This window comes from Coptis chinensis, chromosome 2 (genome assembly GCF_015680905.1).
Source record: "Coptis chinensis isolate HL-2020 chromosome 2, ASM1568090v1, whole genome shotgun sequence".
Lineage (NCBI taxonomy): Eukaryota > Viridiplantae > Streptophyta > Magnoliopsida > Ranunculales > Ranunculaceae > Coptis > Coptis chinensis.
The window spans coordinates 54,133,794-54,153,856 of NC_141457.1; the positions used below are offsets into that span (position 1 = coordinate 54,133,794).

Consider the following 20,063-nt stretch of genomic DNA (forward strand, 5'->3'; position numbering starts at 1 on the left):
AGAACACAACAGTAGACAAGGTTTAACAACTGACTCACAAGAATACAAGACGAGATTGAAACAGTGGACGCACGCAATGATGGAGGTGTTTTGGACACCAATAATCCCGAAGCTATCCCACCCATGCAAGCACAACAGAGGAAGAAGCTGAGTGATTTCTATTCACCAATCATTGGAGACCCACCCAGCAGTATTGTTTTTCCAGAGACAGAAGCTAACCAGTTTGAACTTAGAGTATCAATAATCTCTATGCTTCCAAAGTTCAATGGTTCAGACAATGTTTAGCCTTATGTTCACATGAACAAATTTCTATCAGTCTTCAGAACTTTCAAGAACTAGAATAACAGGGATGAGAGTATCAAGTTAATTCTTTTTCCACTCTCACTCGAAGGTAAATCATCCGAATGGTTAACTGCACAGCCGATCAATTCAATTAACAACTGGGAGAAGTTGAGAACAAAGTTTATGAACAAGTTCTACCCACCCTAGAAGACAGATGCCATGCAGCAAGCCATCAACAATTTCAAAGGGAAGGTGACTGAAGAATATCATCAAAGTTGGGAGAAATTCAATAATCTGCTAGTCTCATGTCCACATCATGGTTATGATAAGAGCAATTTTGGCTCATTTTTTCTTTTCGAGGACTTTCTACTATGAACAAGCGGATGATGACCAATGCATCAAGGTAAGTTTACATCATTGGATGGAGAGAAAGCCTACAACTTTCTCGAGAATTTAGCTGAAGACACTCAACAATGGAGTACTAGCAACGAGGACGTAGCTAGAGTGGAGGGGGTGCCGAAGCAATTTGGCAACCAAATTCAAGAAGACCCAAATCAAGCGATGCTATAAATTATGGCAAGCCTATCAACAGGACTTGAAACTCTAAACAAGAAGTTTGATCAGTTCTCCATGAATCCTCCAAAACCAAACAATTTCCAAGCTAAACCTCAGCCAACCAAGCCTTGTTATGCCATTTGTGAGCTATGTTTTGATGAAGGCCACACCACTGAAGAGTGTTCGTAGTATCTGGATACTAATGCAGAGGGATGTAGTATCAACTCTTTAGGAAGAAATAACCATTTCAATCAGGGACAGAATTATTGGAAGCCACAAAATACAAATAAGAGGAATTTTCCTCCAGGATTCCAAAATCACCAAATCAAGATACAAGAATAACCCGATGATCGGTTCAAGACCGCCAAAGAACCATACAAAATCAAATCATACCAAAACCAACAATACCTAGCCAACACAAATAGAGAGTTAGTACCAGATCTTATGAGTAGATATATTGCCCCTACGCCTCAGTCGAGCAAAGCTATTATCCCACATCTGGAAGAAGCTATCACCACCATTGTCAATGAGCTAAAACAGACAAATCAAAGAACCCAGAAGTTGGAGAATAACATTAGTGTCATTCAAGGCCAGATAGGGCAAATCGCTGCCGCCTTGACGAAAATATCAAAAGGAGCATTACCAAGCCAGCCGGAGCCAAATCCGAAAGGAAGAGGTGTCTTGCAGGTGGATAACCTGGAGATTACTCATGACCAAGTTAATTCTATCACCACTCTGAGGTCAGGCAAGAAAGTTGATAACAAGATTGTCTATGAACCAGGAAAAGATCCTGCGAAACCTAAGGTAACTTATGTCCTTACCATCCCACCCAGTTCTAACATTCCAGATATATCTAGTGTTGTGGCACCTGCTAAAGAAACTGTTGCAAAAGAAGTTGAAAGAACTACTGTGGAAGTAAGTAAGAAGAAGCCATCATGAGTGACTCCACCTGTCACTCTACTATCTGTTACCAAGCCAACCGAAGCTGAAAGAAGAGAACCGATATTGAAGAATCCACCAGCACCGTTTCCTTCAAAACTAGTTAATACCAGAAAAGATGACCAGTACAAGGAGATTTGCGATGTATTTCAGAATTTACAGATTAATATCCCATTTCTAACCGCCATCAAGCAAGTTCCCTCGTATGCCAAGTTCCTGAAAGATCTAGTGAAGAAGAAAACCAACATTCCAAAAGAAGCTTTTATCGCTCAAAGATGTTCATCGTACCTACAAAATCTATCGGTTGTGAAACTGAAAGATCTTGGAAGTCCAACTGTTACATGCAAAATCGGAGATTCTTTGGAGGAGCAAGCTTTATTAGATTTGGGTGCCAATGTGAATCTTCTACCATATTTCGTCTACGAGAAGTTAGGCTTGAAGGATCTTAAACCGATTGATGTTACTTTACAGTTTGCAGATAGATTAGTAAAGATACCTAAAGGAATCATTAAAGACGTCATAGTCAAGATCGAAGATTTCTATTATCCGATTGATTTCATAGTACTCGACACAGCACCTACATCTGGTAGGCCAATCATTCTAGGCAGACCATTCTTGGCCACTTCAAATGCACTCATCAACTGTCGAAACGGTAATATGACATTATCCTTTGGTAATATGAGAGTCAAAACCAATATTTTCCATACGTTACAACAACCACAGGAGGTGTGTGTTGTGAACGAGGTATGCATGATTGAAGCGTTAGCACAGGATTATCTGACTCATTTATATCCTGCTGACGAGTTGTTGAAAGCTCAGATAGACTCACAGACTATGATGAACTTAGTGTCGAGGAAATCAATGCAATTTTGGATTCATCACCTGTCATGGATGACAGCAAGTTTAAAGAAAAGTTTGATTCGCCTATGCCTGATGGACCATCTAAAGAGCTTAAAAAGAAGCCGCCTAAGCTAGAATTGAAACCTTTTCCATGTACACTCAAGTATGTTTTCTTCGGAGATTTGGGAACCTACCCAATAGTCATTGCATCAGATTTGACTGAGGAGCAGGAATCTAGGTTAGTAGCACTTTTAAAGGAATACAAGTCAGCTATAGGTTGGACAATTGATGATATCAAGGGGATCAGCCTTATGATAGTTCAACATAGAATTCATTTAGAAGAGGATTCCAAGACTTCTAAGCAACCACAGAGAAGGCTTAATCCGAAGATGAAGGAAGTAGTTAAAGAAGAGGTCGTCAAACTCCTTGACGCCGGCATTATCTACCCTATTTCTGATAGTCAATGGGTTAGTCCAGTTCAAGTTGTGCCGAAGGTCCGGAACCACAGTGATCGAGCATGAGAACAATGAGTTGATTCCAACCAGGATTCAGACTAGATGGAGAGTTTACATCGATTACAAGAAGTTGAATAGCGCATCGAGGAAAGACCATTTTCCATTGCCATTCATCGATCAGATGTTAGAAAGATTAGTTAGACAAGCTTACTATTGCTTTCTTGATGGTTACTCAGGATATTTTCAGATAAATATTCACCTAGAGGACCAAGAGAAGACCACATTCACATGTCCTTTTGAGGATTGTCTGCACCATCTCTCATTAGTCCTTAAACGTTGTTGCGATACCAACTTAGTTTTGAACTGGAAAAAGTGTCACTTCATGGTAAAGGAAGGGATAGTGCTAGGTCACCAAGTTTCAAAGGAAGGAATTCTAGTAGATCGAGCAAAAATGTCTACAGGAAGTAAGAATGTTGTTGAGAGATCAGTTTTGAGATGGAAATCTAAGTATTCCCCACCTGTTAGTTTATGGGATTTACTCCCTGTTGACTTTCAAAGGAAGATTATTTTTATGGCTCGTGTAGGGTTCGGTAAAAGTCTATTTGCGCATAAGAGGAGATTACGTAAGCTAGGTTGGTGTAAGAATTGCCATTCTGAAACTTGTCTTGGATTACAACCATTAAGAGAAAATTATTGGTACAAGGTATACTTTTGTCAATCACATGCTGAGAGAGATCAGAAGAATTCCTACAAAGTGGAACCTAGTGGGTGGGAATACTAGTCTTAAGGATCTGACTATAAAGGACTCAAAAGTCTTGAGGATCTGACTATAAAGGACTTAAAAGTCTTGAGAATCTGACTTTAAAAGACTTACATTACGTCTTGGGGATCTGACGTAAAAAGACCTAAAAATTTGTTTCTTAAACTCATTCTTGATATTCGGCATTAATGGTAATATCCTACCTTTTTCTCATCCATTTAATTTACTTCTTTATACATTGAGGTCAATGCATGCATAAGTAGGGGGATGGTGTACTTGAGAAATGAATTTCAAAAATTAGTTTTCAAAAACAAAAATATTTTTGTTTCTATATCAGTAGCATGAGAAAAATAAATTTTAATGATGAGTCTGGGATATATATTCTATACTGCTTAGTGTTGAGTTTGATAGATAGTTGATATTATTGATTTTATTACCGCTTAGACTATTTATTATGCTCGGACATAGTTCTTGTTGATAGAATTCTTTATCAAGGCACCACCATAATACTTGGTCAGTTTTGTGCACTTTTGCTAGAAGAGAGATTTAAACCCCTAGTAAACTGGAAGTAGAATTTTTAGACTTAGCCCGTGAGATTTGAGCTTTATACCCATTCTTTGGAGAGTTCTTACGAAAAATCTGAGTCTTAGTGACTCAACATCTTTCAGTTCTTTATGTCGTTGTAATATAGTCTCATTATTTGTTGATTTGGTTAATCACAAAGTGACATCAATTGGGGAGATAGCCATTAGGTCTTGTAGTCTATTCGAAACAGAGTATCATAATGATAAGTCAAGTAGTGAACCTATTCAGCCTTTATCCCACCTAGTAGGACCATCATGTTAAACCCTTTTGAGCCTCACAATAAGCCATTTTCTTTCATAAAACCCTTTACCCTAACTCCAGACAAGGAGTATAGCCAAAATCTTTATCAGCCATACCCATATGTTTTTGAGAATACGAGGGGCATAAAGAGGAAGAAATAGCACAAAAGGAAGATTACAAGGAAATACCAGAGAGATACAATGAAGACCATCATTCTATTTTAAGTGAAAGAAGCTAGTGGAAAACAAGCATATCTAGTACTAATCAAGGATATACCACTGAGCTAAAAAAAAAAAAAAAAAAAGTTGAAGAGAATGGATGGAAAAGCTAAGATAAAGGAAGAATTTTCTCTGTAATATAGAATTTGAAGAAATCTTCCAAAGAAAGAAGCAAAACCCTTAGTGTTTTCAGAAACAACCTTAGAATCCTTTACCTTAGCCGATAAGGCGGGCGTCTTGGTTAACTGCCCAAGCGCCTAATTTTGTGGACTCGTGGACTAAACTTGTTCAGCTGTTTATGGAACATTTTTACCCACCCCTAAAGACGGATGAGATGCATTCCAAGATTTATTTCTTTTGACAAAATCCTCATGAATCATTTTCAGAGGCTTGGAATCATTTCACTGATCTCCTTATAGAGTGTCCACATCATAACTTAGCGAAAGACACGTTAGTTTGTGCCTTTTTCAAAGGACTTCTACACCACCATAAAGAAGTCCTTGATATAATGAATGGGGGTAGTTTCTTAAGTAAAGGAGCCTCTGAGGCTTATAAATTTATAGAGGATCAAACTAAGCGAAATAACAACTGGGGGGGTAGTGATGATATTCACCGATCCGCTAGTTCTTCTAATACAGTTAAGGCCGCCAGTATGTTTGAAATTAAACACGATCCCGAGCTTAAAACTCTAATCGAATCACTCACTAAAAAGGTAGAGGCTATTTCTGTTCAACAAAAGCCTATCCCCGTCATGAATGTAAATTCAAATCCATGTAGTTTACATTTGGAGCCCCGAAAGCATCCCGATTTCCAGCGCCCTATAGCCTATGAACGGGCTTGTTCCATTATGATGAACCTAAGCGCCCTTGGAGACAAAATCCCAACTTCGGTTGGAGAAATAACCAAACACGCCACACCTCCGTGGTACAATAATCAATATGTTAGGCCAACGCACGCAGTTTATCCAAGCTCCACCATGACAAGGGCGTGGTCGGGGTAATTTTAATAATTACAACAACCAAGTGCAACCTCGACAAGGTCAAGTACAAGGTCAAGGTAGTTATAATAATTATAACGCTAATAGAGGTATCGTTCCGGTAAATAATAACTATCAAAATCCGCCCATAAATAATTCACGCGAGATAGTTCCAGTCACACCACCCGTGACTACTACACCCACACAACCGGATCGTCTTGACACCTTCATACAAGTGAGCCAAAAACTTTTCCAAACCATGGCTCAATCTAACCAACAGCTTCTACAATCCGTTAATAATTTAAGCCAACAGTTGGCCCAAGATAAAGCCCAACCCAAAGGTGTGTTTCTAGGTCACGCAATACCTAATCCTAAAACAACAAACACAGCCTTTGAGGTAACCGATAATACTAGTAATGAATATGAAAATGTAGGTGAGCTAAAGGCCATCCCACTCTTCGTTCTGGCAGAGTGGTTGATAACAAAGTAACTATGCCTATAGTGTCCCCACCAATTAGCCCCCTACACTCTTTATTTTACTAGATACCGAAATAGAAACTGAAGAGCCTACCACTATAGAGGTACCGATTTACAACACAACCTAAGAAACAGAAAGCCAAGGTTAAACATCCAGGTGATACCATTGCTAAATATAGACAGAAGCCACCGTTTCCACAAAAATTAGCCATGTTAACTAGGGATACTAATTATGAGGAGATTAGGGACGTTTTCAAGAATCTAACTATAAACCTTCCCTTCCTCGAAGCTATTAAAAAGCTACCACACCATGCTAAGTTTTTTAAGGAGTTGTGTACTACTAGGCGTAAGACCAATATACCAAAAGACGCCTTTTTAACATAACAATTCCCAACTCTATCTGAACATAATGGAATTGTTAAGTACAAGGACCCTGGTCGTCTTACTGAACAATGCACCTTAGGAGATTCCTATACGACGACCGCGTTATTAGACCTGGGGGCTAGTGTTAACTTACTCCCGTTTTATTTATATAGACAAATAGGTCTAGACGAGATGCAACCCACTAAAATGACGTTGCAATTAGCTTATCGGTCTATTAAGTATCCTAAGGGTGTGGTCGAAAATGTGCTGGTAAAAATTCAGGATTTCTACTATCCGGCTGATTTTGTCATCCTCGATAAAGAAGTCGCTAACGACTCTGTCCCGATCATCTTAGAAGCGTCCTTTCACGGCAACCGCCAATGCGCGCTCATTAATTGCGATGGTTCGATGTCCATGTCTTTTGGCCATCTTGCTATTGAAGTAAATGTTTTTAAAACAAAGACACATTTACCCGATTCGTCTATGGATGGAGAGGTTAGCATGATCGAGAGCTTTGCTCGAGATTATTTCAACAACACGTTCCCTGATAATCATATGCCCAAATTTCTTTCCTTTGGAAGTTCAGACTCCAACATTTTCATCCCTACACTAGTCGATACACATATTACGAATGAGGACGAGATAGATGACTTTCTCAAAGATATAGAGGACTATCATAGTAATGTGGATATGACCAATCTAGATGAGGAATTCGATGAGTTTCTTAGAGCAGGTGATGATTCACCCTATCAAGAACTACTTTTCACAACATCCACCTCGACTCCCCTCCTTCCACCCTTTCAAAGGAATCTCGAGTTTGCACTCGATACTTTTGTTTCTCCTGTGCTTCATAATTTTTTAAATCCACCTAGTAAACAAATACTTCAGAAGGACAAACCATTTGACACCTTCATTTTCAGACTTGAGACAGTCCCTACTTACACCATGAATGAGTTTCGTGCTAAACCCACATCCTCATTGTCTACATGGTTTCCCTCTACAACTTATCCATATCCACCATATTCTCCACAACCATTCACTTTTCCACACTTATTCACTAGGACACCCTCTCATTCAAAAATGAAAAAGAAAGTGAATGCTAGGTTACGTTATAGGTCTATCCGACTTCGCTGTCATTTCACTAGGTTGCATCATAGAAAATCTTGGTGCTTGATTGTGTTTGGATATGTTTTCTGTGATATTTATTTATGGAATGATCCACAACTATTTCGGTTGTTGATATATGATAAACTGCATGTTCATACATATGTTTAGATAAAGTCTCGAGTATCTGACTATAAACGACTCAATTTTTGTGTTTGGTGCATTTCCTTTTATTTTCATATATTGGTGAGTACACTATTAAGGTAACCGGGCCCTCCCTATGGAGTGTGTGGCTGTAAGTACCGGATCCTAAGTCCACGTTTAACATAATTCATGTTTTCCACTCTTGCATGTTTTCTCGGATTTTTTAGTCATGTTTCTCTATGGGGTGAATTATGTCTTTTTGCTTATTGTTTTTCCTTATAAAAGTATATATATATATATATATATATATATATATATATATATATATATATATATATATATATATATATATATATATAAAGAATAAACATAGTAATCTAGGAAGTCTCGTGAATCGACTTTAAAAGACCAGCTTAAAAAAAAACAAATTTTCTAAACTCTGTTGTAAAAATTTGTTTGGGGGTGGGGTGTTCGTGTTCCGATCCTAGAATGTTTTATGTCCCATTAGAGTTGTTTAGGCCGTTTAATTGTAATTCGATTAGGGTTGACATATTCTATGAATTTATAGTTCATTCGTTCGCATAACGTATGTCATGCACGCACTTTGAGGCGTTTTCTACTATCTTATATGTCATCCACAGTCGGAATAGAGTGTTTTATGGATTATTGGATTGGAAATTATCTCCTGATCATTTCCATATCTCATTCGCAAAAATTGGACCGGTAACGAAGCGGCAATATTAGTTTGAAGTTGCGTGAAAAATAGAAAAATTCGAAAAATTCGAATTGGGCTTGGGCCCAACCCGCGCGCACCGGCAGCGCACCTGCGCTCCTTACCTTCGCACCAACAGTCGCGTTCTTCACTTCCAAACCGCCATTATCGACCACCAAAGCTTCAAAACCTAAAAAAAAATAAAAAAAATAAAAAGAAACCTAATTAAACCCACGCCCACATTCAAATCAAGTTCAAATCTTCTCTAAAACCAAACCACCACCAAATCCACCAACTTACATCACCAAAAACCATCGAAAATTACAAAAATTCAAGCTGTCGCGCCACCACCACTCTTTGTTTCATTCGGTTGACTTAAATTCCAACCCCACATCCCATTTAAACCCCCACTACATTCCAAACACTCCAATGGCTCAACAATGTCGAATTTTGCCGGAGCAAGCATTTACTGGCGACCACCGGCCATTTTCTGGTGTGAAATGATTAGTAGAGACTGGAATAGCTTTGTGGTACTTTCGACCCGAAGCCTTTTACCACGAAGACTTAGTCCGGCGGTTCTACAACACGAGAGAGTTGGAGGGGTAGAATTTTGTTATGGTGGCGAAGAGGATGAAGGAAGCTTCTTTGGGTTGTTGGTCGAGATTCTAGGCATTCGCCTAGAATCCATCCGATGCCACTGCGTTACGTTGAGTCTCAATATAATGGGGTAGAGCCGTTGATGAATGTGACGAGTTATCGAAGGAACTACAATCCGAGCTTCGCATTGTGTTCGTTCGGGCATCCCTTAGAACCAACCCGGTGGCCGCAGCTCGATGGATTGGTCGGAACGCCCTAGGAAAGGAGAAGGTCGGCGACATCGGTCCGAACTGCCTCCACATTTTATGGATACTCCGGGGAGTAGAAGTCACGAAGTTACGTATCTTGGAGTTTATGCTTATCATGATTAGGGGAGTAGGAAGTCTATAGCACCTCTCCCCGTGTTGATAACCAAGATCATCTTTGAAGTTGAGAGCGACTCAAGGCGTCGATAGGATTTACCTCACCCTGCACCGAAATCCTCGTATCTATAAGGATTGTGTCCAACGAGTTTGGAGGTTGCCTGAGGATAGGGAAGAGGATGAGGAGGATGGTGGAAATGAGAATGCCTCGGAGGATGAGGAGGACTTGACTTGTTTTGATGTTGATGCCTTGGAGAGGTGTTGGTCAGATGCAGAACGCATGGCTGTGATTCATCATGGCATGCGTTCACTCAACACTATCTGCGAAGACCTCCGGACTCGACAGGCTACTATCCACCATAACTTCGAGATCCGTACCCAGCGAGAGGATGAGCGGTGGGAACAGATAAGGACTGAGCTAGAAGCTCAGCGCCATTCGTTTCGGGCCGACATGCTTGCACGCTTCCCACCTCTCGGGGATTCTCCTTCCGAGGACACACCATCGAGGCACGCGCCGCCGTCGCCGAAAGATTAATGGTCTTTGGCCCATCGGGGAGCTTCGAGGGAGCCATCTCTTGGCGTGTGCCCTCCGCTACCCGATTACCAACGTGGTTAGGGATAGTATAGTTTGATGTTTTTTATTTGTAGTTTTATTATTGTTAGTTATTTTAATGTAAGTTTTAATTCCGTAATTTGATTTTTGTAGTGAAATGTACTTGAATGAAAATTTTAATATAATGCGGTTATTTTCATTTAATGCGTGGTTGTTTTAATATTGATCCCACCTTCCCAAATTGTTTTAGGGGTGGTGTTATCTATTCCAAAGATGATTTTTATATGACCCTCGTTTTAGAAGTTATTATGAGTCGAGGTGAAAATATGGCCGATTAGGCATATTTATGAATAAATATCATGGTAGGATGAAATCTCGATAAAATAGGTAGATTCTATCCTAAATTCAACCTAAAAGATACTAGGTTTGTTTTAGAATCAAGAAAATGAGTTGTTTCCGTTTTTCGGGTTTGGAAATTTTAGTATTTTTCGAAACCGCCCGTAAAACTTTTGGCAACTTCCTGATCCATTTTAGCAACTTAAAACCTATATAAACTTCATTCATTCTACACTCACAACCCACACTACACCTAACTTCCATCACTCACTTTTCACTCCCACGTTTCGTCTCATTTTTCGATCTTCAGCACCTCGGGCGCTGCCTGCAGGGAGGCGCTTTCAGCGCCCTACACATTTGTTAGAATTTTTTGTACAGGCTTTTCGCTTCAAGTTGAGCGTGACTTCGGCTCAAACACTGGAATTCAAAATCATCGAGCGCTTTCGCTTCAAGTGGAAGCGACTTTCGCTACCGACTTCCGTGGACCAGAAAAATTCCAGTTTTCTGCGGGTTGTTCCCGGGTCATTCGCAGCTATTCCAGAGCGTAATTTTGAGATGACATCTCCTACGTTGATACCGGAACAGTCTTTCGAAGATTTGTTCCAAAGCACTACTTATGGTGCTTGGTTTCGCGAGGCAATCACATACGTAGGCTGGGAACCGCTTATGGTAAGACCTGATGCACTTTATTCTCCAACACTAGCATCTTATTTTTATGATAACTGCATTTTCTTTGAGAGACCAGATGGAGAACAAGTGTTCTCCATCAACATTGATGATGAACCAATGGAAATTACCAGGTTCTTGCTAGCATTTGTTCTTGGACTTGCTATGCCCGCTGAAATACAAGACCCATGGTGCTATTGGGTAGATAATATGTATGTCTACACTTATGAGTTTTGCATGAGTCCTATGGGGGGGCATTTTCCGTATCGAGGACCAAAGGGAATATAACGTCGCCTTTGGTAGCCTTTGTCCATGAACATAGGAACTGTTATGTTTTGGATCATGCTAAATATTTTAGGGAAATGGCGTTTTCTTACGTGAATAATGCCACTTGCAGCTGCGTCTTCCTTGCTTTAGCCACGGGACGTATGTGCCATGACCTTCCCGAACCTTGATGTCTAGTTTAGCACGAGCCCATAGCATGAGGCATAAGTATCTTCTTATGCCCGTTCTAATTTCCGTATTATGTTATGTTTCTTTCCTATTTTTGTACACGTTTCACGCGGATTGGATTACGGATCATTAATCGCACGACCCACCAATAGTATTATTCGATCTTTCCGTGTAATGACTTGGCAAGGGTGGAGGATACAACCTCATCAGGTTGCACCCTACACCCCATCGGACCAAGTGGCTTTAATAGGTTAGCAATAATAGATGATAAATGGCGGAAAGCCCGGCAAATTATCATGGCATGGCAGACGCTGAAGGAACCTCACTTCTTTATAGAAGAAGATGATGAGGAGGATGATGAATGAAAAAGGGGAGATAAGGTCAGTTTTAATTCTAGTTAGTGTCCGCTTATGTCCCAAGCAATTTGATTCTTGTTAACCCCATAATGGGTGGAACTCTTATAGAGTTGAGTCAGTTTTATTTCCTATATTAGTACGTTCTAACTTTATTTTGCGGATGTTCCCCGAATTTCACGTTTCAATGGTATTTTTCCTACCCTCTTTATTTAAAATACTTTGAGGACAAAGCATGCTTCTTGTTTGGGGGGGGGGGGGGGATAGAAACACGTGTAATTAAGGCATCTGTTAGGATATAAATATGTATAATATGCATTTTTTTTCTAGTTAAAATTTCAAAAATTCAAAAATATAAATAAATAAGTTCATGCTATACACTTAGGAATATTAGTATTGTTTTCCTTCTCTATGCTCTTAATAATCTAGAAGTCTCACGTAGCGTTTGCATTAGAATAATTTTTATAAACTTAGGTTAATATGTAGGTAATAATCTTTGCATCTATCTATAAATATATTACATGAGTATCTATAATTGTTAGCAGTAAGTTTCTGAAATCTAGGCTAGAGTACTTATCTACAAATCCTGTGAGAATATAGCCTAAAGCCTTATATGAGCGAAACATTTGAGAAATAACACAAGGGAGAAGTAAAATCCGGATAGAGAAATCACACGTCCACTTGCTTGATCACTATGCCATATCCTAAGCGAGAATTTAGGCCCTCTTTGGATCGATATAGCCAGAAATTCAAACCTATGAATTATTTTCCGCTAGTAAGCCCCTCGAGCCTTTCTTTAGCCTTTCATAAACCACAAATCCTTTATCCCTGTTACAAAACAAAACAAAATAAAAAATTCAACCTACCCAATTTAGATAAGTCCGAGAATAGAATGAGGAAGAAAAAGAAGAAGAGAAAACCATTGTAAAAACAAAAGTTAGTTAATTGCTTGAGGAAAATAAAGAAAAGAAGTTTCCATCCAAAGAAAAGAAAAATAAAAATAGAAATAAAATAAAAACTCCAAAAAAATAGAATAAAAGGAGTCAAAAGCCAAAGAAAAAAATATATATGGCTAAGGATGGAAACAAAGTGTAGAAGCAAAAGTAAATAACAAGGTTTTCTCTAGTTACATAATATGAAGACTCTATTATCTCAGACTTGTCCTTTTTGAATATCCATTTCCTTCCTTCTTAAACCATCTCCTAATCCCCGCAACACCTAATAAAGACCTCTAGCTCAATTAGGAATAGGTTAGTGTGATAGTAAGTGGCAGATGTGTTTGATCGACTCGCTTCCTTGTTATCATTGAGATTGTAAGGTAAAGTGTGCCCACCGCATTAATGGAGTAATAAACTTGAGTGGAAAAATCAGAGTGTTGTATCTTGACTATTATTGTGAGAACCTACTTAAGGACGCTATTCCGAGTTTCAGAAACGAACCTGCTAGGCATTTCATAGTATAACTCATTGCATATATGTTTATTGTAGATGATTGATTATTATGCATATATTAGCTTAGGTTTCGACTTGATTACTCTATATGCATTGCTAGTGAGAGGTATAGTTAATTTAGAGCATGAATAAGGAAACAATAGTTTTATTTCTTAGTCGTTGTAGTATAGATGAAGTTTGTGAGTACCTTCACTGGAAAACTCTCACGAGGCTATAACTCATCCACTAGGGAATTCCTAGTGGTTTAAGGCCTTGTTGCATATGGTCAATGCAATCCTTTTCAGTAAACGAGTAGATAGAACTCCATTTTTGGTCACTTATTCTAATTTCTCATATTTGCTTGAGGACAAGCAAAATGCTGTTTTGGGGTGGTTTGATAAGAGCCCAAAACTGTAGTTTTAACCCAATCAGAATCATACTTTTAGACCAATTATGTGAGTAATAATTAAGAGTTAATACTGATTACGTGTTTTTATGCATTTTAGGTTTCAAAGTCCATTATGTGCAGAAATGTGCCACTTTAGCGAGATAAAGGAGCAAAGGTCGGTTACTAAGGAGTTCTATGATTAAAGGCCAAGATTCAAGAAGACAAAGCCTTTCTAAAGCCCGGTCAAAACCACGAAAAGTCGAGGCGTAAAACAAAGACACAAAGTCGTGAGAACTTCCGAAGGCCGTATCTTTGGACTCAGACCTCGGAATTAGGCCTACCTTATGTCAAAACGACCGACTCGGAAAGAGCTTTCGAATGGTCTAAGACTTGACCCAATTAGAGGAGCAGAAGTGGACAAAGAGTCTATTGAAGCCAACTGTAGCTGAAGAGGCCTTTTTGGACTGAAAGAATTGGGTTTTGGGCCTGATTCTCTGGCCCAAAACATGGCTCCAAGCCCATGCACGATTTTTGGATCTGAAAGTATAAAAACAAGAGCTTGACTCTTTGTTAATGGTAGATAGTTAGACCTAGATTAGTTAGCCTCCATTAATTAGTTTTAGAACTTAGTTTTAGAATTTCAATTAGTTAATTAATTAATTTTTCATATCTTGTTTTAGATCTAGTTTCATGTTTAATTAATTACTTTATAACAAAGTAGATTATTAATTTAGTATTTGAATCATTGTTTTATTATTCATTACATTAATAAAATAGTGTTCTTGATAATCTAGTTTCATTTCCATTAATTGTTTAGTTTCAATTCTTAGATTCAATTACTTGTCATTATTAGTTTGAATTAATTCTTGCATGATTAGTTTCCAATTGAGTTTAAATAAGCAAAGTTTAAATATTTATATCATGTCTTGTTTGAATTTCATTGGGAATGATAGCGTGATGATTCTCGGCTAAACGCCCATTAGAGGGGGTTGAGAAGCCTTGATGAAAGCTTGATTCCGATTATCGTAGAGTCGTCATAATTTTCTTTCCACTCTAGAAACGATTAGTTCACCATGAGAATGGGTGTAATCGTTCACATGCTAGTTATGAATTGGTAGAAATGTCATGTGTAATTAGGGATTAGGAGTAACCAGATTGTTTCTTGAAGGCGATTCAATTCGGATTACGACGATTCGTCGTTAGTAGAATTAAGTCGAGTTAAGGTGGAATCAATCCCCCTCTAACTCCTTATCATAGAATCGACATAGCATTCCCATAGTTGTTCTAATAGTCGACTAGTTTCATCTTGTGGGTAGTTGCATCGTAGTCTAGTTGCCATTTCGTAAATCTCTCATTAGACTTTAGAGTTAAGATTACATTATCGAGAAAACACAAAGATGGAAGGACTAGGAGTGGAACGAATCATCTACTCCACTATATCTCATAGGATTGAGAGTAGAAAACTTTGATAAATATACACTCGTATAAGTTTTAGTTACTTACGTTTTGATTTTCATCGTTTATTTCGTAGGTAAATTATCTTTTTATGTTTTATCAGAGGGGTTGAAGAAGCCTTGATGACGCTTGATCTTTGTTAAACTTAGAAATCGTCGTGATAATTATTCCACTCTAGAAACGATTAATTCACCATGAGAATGGGTTTAATCGCTCACATGCTAGTTATGAATTGGTATAAATGTCATGTATAATTAGGGATTTTAATTACTATTTTGATATGCGAAGCATTCAATTTAGATCACGACGAGTCTTGTTAGTAGGATTAAGTCGAGTTAAGGTAGTTTAAATTCCCTTTAATTCTTTATCTAGATTCACATTTCAGTATTCCGTAGCAATTCGTTATTCGTAACTTGTTAATTGAATTCACCCCGTAGTATAGAATTCCCCTCGTAAACCTCTCATTAGACTTAAGACCGATTAGTTGACTAGAAAACATTCCATGCTAAAGAACTAGGAGTGGAACGAATTTGTTACTCCACTCTATTTCGATAGAATTGAGAGTAGAAAACTTGATAAACCTAGACTCGTAATAAGTTTTAGTTTACTTACGTTTTGAGTTTCATCGTTCATTTCATAGGTAAACTATCATTTTTATGTTTATCATTTACCGTGAAAGAGCCGAGACTCCGAAAGTAGTTCATGTTGTGTGAAAGAGAATCTGAAGATACTGTATGAAAATGTGAGACAACTCATTCTCTTGAATATTTTGCTGCTGGATTAGTGAGCATGAGAGGTGTTGAATACTGAAGAGTCTGACAAGTAAGCTTTTGGGAGTCGCTCGATGTAGTGTGGCCCAAATAACGAGACCATGCTCATGCCAATGTGGAAGGAGAAGGTACTTCTAAACCAATTCTTGATGTTGTAGATATGATGTACAGTCTACTAGCTCTAACCATGTCTTTGGTTGCTCAAGGAGCCACAAGATGAGAGACACTTCTGGAGATAACCACCCTGATAAGAGAGTTAGGAGGGACCCTTGTTCTAGTTAAGTACCATTTTCATTGTCATTTCAGTATGCTGAGGAGGTCTCGGCTAAGTATTCTAGTCCTTTCCGTGAAGCTTGCATTGAAGCAGAGTTAGAGCTTCAATGCTTATGGGACAAAGTTGCCACTTTGTTGGAGGGAGCCTGGCAGCTTAGAGAGATTAGCCACCCATTATCAGATGAGTGTCTAAAAATTTAGAGATGACTACTTTAACTGATAGGCTCAGTGAGTCCCAAAATATTGTACAAATTGTGGAGTGTGACCGTCATCTAAGTAAGGAGCATACAGGTCGTGTTGTGTAGGAGTATTGGCATTTAACTGAGGAGGTGCGCCAGCTCATGGAGCATGTTAGGGACTAGCTTTACATCTCGCTTTCTCACTATGTATCTATTGGCTATAGCTCAGATATTATGATAACTCCTGCACTTTAGTTATTTTGAAGTACTACGATATTCTCAGTAGTGTAAAGCCATAGACTTTTGTGAAATAAAATTTTTTCAATAGTGCCTTTGACAGTATAATAGAACTTGAAAAGCATGGCACGTATATTAGCAAAGTAATATATTACCGCCCCCCAATATTGCACGTGGATATCATTCGCATGTAGTGTTGAATAAGAATCAACAACAAATCTTGGTTCGACAAGTTTTGTTCACAGAATAACTCGGTTGTATGATGCAATCGGGCTGAGCATGTTGTCATACTCATATTATATATATTGTATGACAGTGTGAACTATAGCTAAAGAATAACCCGATTGAAGCGTAATCGGACTAAGCAGTTTTGTAAGAATGCTCAGATAAAATAAGTCTATATCGTTGAACCCTTGAAGGTGTTATCATAGATATTTTTGGAAAAGATTATCCCAGTTAGCGTGAAGCGTAGCTGGGCTGAGCTTTTTTGCTGTGAAGCTCAGATATGGCATTATTGCACAGAGTCTGATTCTATACATGTTGTCTTCGGTTTAGAAGGTCAATGCCATACAACCGTACCAACTGATGTTCTCTATCCAAACTTAGCAGTGCCTCCAAAGGATAGATTGCATCAAGCACTTGGGTTTTTAAAGTCCTAAAAGTTTGGAGTTACCCAGTTCACAAATAGGACTGAGCCAGAGAGTCAACGCCATTTACTCGGACCAAGGTACATTGCGCTTCTGTACTTTGGCTTTTTGAACTTCGGGGATTCATGTTTCACACCGAAGCCAAGCAAGAGGGTCAAAGGCATATACCTAGACCCGATACTTTAGTAGTACGGGACATTTTTAAAGCCTGACGCACTCGCAGCACTTGCCTTATCACAGGCCCCAGTCGATGTAGAGGGTTTTTACAAACAGGAGGATCGCTCAAGTCTGTACCAAGTCAAAGGGTCAATGCCATTCACCTGGATTATAGAATTTGAGTTAGAAGAACACCAAACTCAACCAAGCAAGCTGAACGCTTGAACTTGGATTATAACAAGAAAGGTGAGGCTCCTTACTTGACCAGGCATGCTAAACATTGGAACTTGGATTTTTACAGGGGGAGTTTGATTACCACATTAAACCTGACCAAGCGCACTGAGTGGCAAAACTTGGATTGCAGAATAAATGGGAGGGGATTAGCCACCAGTCCCATTTTAACCAGGAGCGCTAAGCATTTGAACCTGATTTTTAAAGTAGCAAGTAGGAGGTAGTTCACTGATTCTAACTTGACCAAGCGCGCTGAGCACTTGAACTTGGGTTTAGGTTCAAAGACTGAGCATGTAAGAATGGTTTTCTGAGCTCAACTTTAGCTTTGCTTTGCGAACTTCGGTGTTGCAGTGAAAACCTTGTGGATTTTCAAAAGCTCTGAAACACTTCAGATAGTAGTTCAACAATGGCTGAGAATCCATATCAATCAACCCAAACTTTCCTGAATTAATTATTGCAAGTGTTGAGGCTTTGACGCCCCCATCATAGGTTTTGATATGCTGGAATGGTATATCAAAAATATTATGGTTCTGATATGTCCCTGCACACCCCCAGATTAAAATGTACTGAGGTTAATCTCTTCATTAGGGGCCTTAAACTGGCTTCTCCATTTTCATGGATTGATTTGCATTGTTGCGACTGATGCACTGTTGACGCCCCCCAGAATTGTGGTGGACTAACAACATTGTAATTGATACGATGCTGAAGAGATATTGACCCTTGATTTGGATCGAACCTTAAATGTTCCCTCTGTATGGGAAATTTAGAAATCTAATGAGAAATCCAGCCCGGCGGTATGCTGTGTGATATCCAGCCCGACGATATGTTGTTGATGATCTGAGAAGTCGAGATTGACTAGATCTCTGCCTATAATTCGTTATAGCTAGAGATGCAGTCTACTAGAATGAAGTAAACTGTGAATTGTAGACTCATTTTGATGGATTTCTTTATTGGATCACAATTGAAATCAATGACAAAAGTAGCTTATTAGACTTTAACCCTCAGAAACTGAGCATGCTGAGGCAGACGCTCTTGTTTTGATCCTCTAAAGATAATTCAATGTCACCAGATGACTCCGAGGAATAAGGGAAGTAATTGTCTTGTACTGGCTAGAATGACACCTTTGACATATACAGTTAACTAGCCTTAGAGTTTTGCTGAGGTCGCACCTAGTGATGTTAAAGTTTCCAAAATTTTAAATCTTCTTCAACAGTAGCATACCTATCTGCTCGCATCAGCAAATCTTGAACCATTTCTGGAGGCTTTAAAGTTAGTGAGTTATACAGACCAGACTTATCAAAAGGAAGAGCATTTTTTAAACCTTGTGCAACAACGTCATCTGGGACATTGTTGACCTCCTTGAGCAGCACCCTGAGTTTTCTGACAATGTCTCTAATGCTTTCTCCTTTCTCCATGTGGAGGTTGAAAAGAGTTCCAGAACCTTTTATGGTCTTCCTGTTGTAGCGATAATGTTTTGAAAATTTGTCAGCGAGCTGCGGAAATGTATGGATTGAATGAGGAAGGAGCTCGTTAAACCATGTCAAAGCTTCTCTGCTTAGGGTAGCTTGGAACACTATGCACATCAACGCATCATTGTTGTTAAAAAGAGCCATAAACGATCTGTACTTCATCAAGTGCTCATCTGGACAACCATCTACATCATCGTAGGTTGGAACTGAAGGTTGTTTGATAAGAGCCTAAAAATGTAGTTTTAACCCTTTAACAATATTGCTTTTTGACCAATTATGTGATTAATAAGTAAGAGTTAGTACTGTTATCATGTTCTTATATATTTCAGGCATTGGAGTCGAATATGTGCATAATTGCTCCCTCTTTGCGAGATAATAGAGCAAGGTTTGGTTGTTAAGAAGTTCTATGATTAAAGGCAAAGATCCAAGGAGAAAAAGCTCATTTAAAGCCCGGTCAAAGCTACAAAGTCAAAGTCAACGCGGGCAGAAATAGCGCACAAAAGTCAATAGAACTTCCGGAAGCCGTATCTTTGGACTCAGACCTCGGAATTGGACCTACATTATGTCAAAACGACCGTCTCAGAACAAGATTTCTAATGGTACAAGTGTTGACCCAATCAGAGGAACAGAAGTTGACAAAAAGGCTATTGAAGTCAAATCTAGCTGAAAAGGCCTCTGTGAGCTGAAGAAATTGGGTTTTAGGCTCGATTTTTCGACCCAAAACATAGCTCCTTAGCCCATGCACGAAAAAGTGGATCTGGTCTCCTCCATTTTGAGGACACAAGACTTAGCTCTTAAGCATCTAGTTTTTGAGTTAGTGATAAGAGCCCAAAACTGTAGTTAACAGTCATACTTTTA

At 38.9% G+C, this 20,063-nt stretch overlaps 1 protein-coding gene and 1 non-coding gene across 2 annotated transcripts; both read right to left on the reverse strand.

The window, feature by feature from the left end:
* Positions 1-5,206: 5,206 nt before the first annotated feature.
* On the reverse strand, positions 5,207-5,312 carry LOC147516642 (small nucleolar RNA R71). Its single transcript, XR_015214563.1, has one exon. It is a non-coding gene; the product is annotated as a small nucleolar RNA R71 (small nucleolar RNA).
* Positions 5,313-18,914: 13,602 nt separating this feature from the next.
* LOC147516643 (uncharacterized) lies at positions 18,915-19,349 on the reverse strand. The gene has a single exon (XM_086593336.1). It carries the CDS (start codon positions 19,347-19,349, stop codon positions 18,915-18,917), a length of 435 nt encoding a protein of 144 aa, XP_086449462.1.
* Positions 19,350-20,063: the final 714 nt, after the last annotated feature.

Excerpts from the sequence above, each read along its gene's own strand:
- LOC147516643 (XM_086593336.1), bottom strand. The coding sequence starts at position 19,349 with ATGGCTCTTTTTAACAACAATGATGCGTTGATGTGCATAGTGTTCCAA.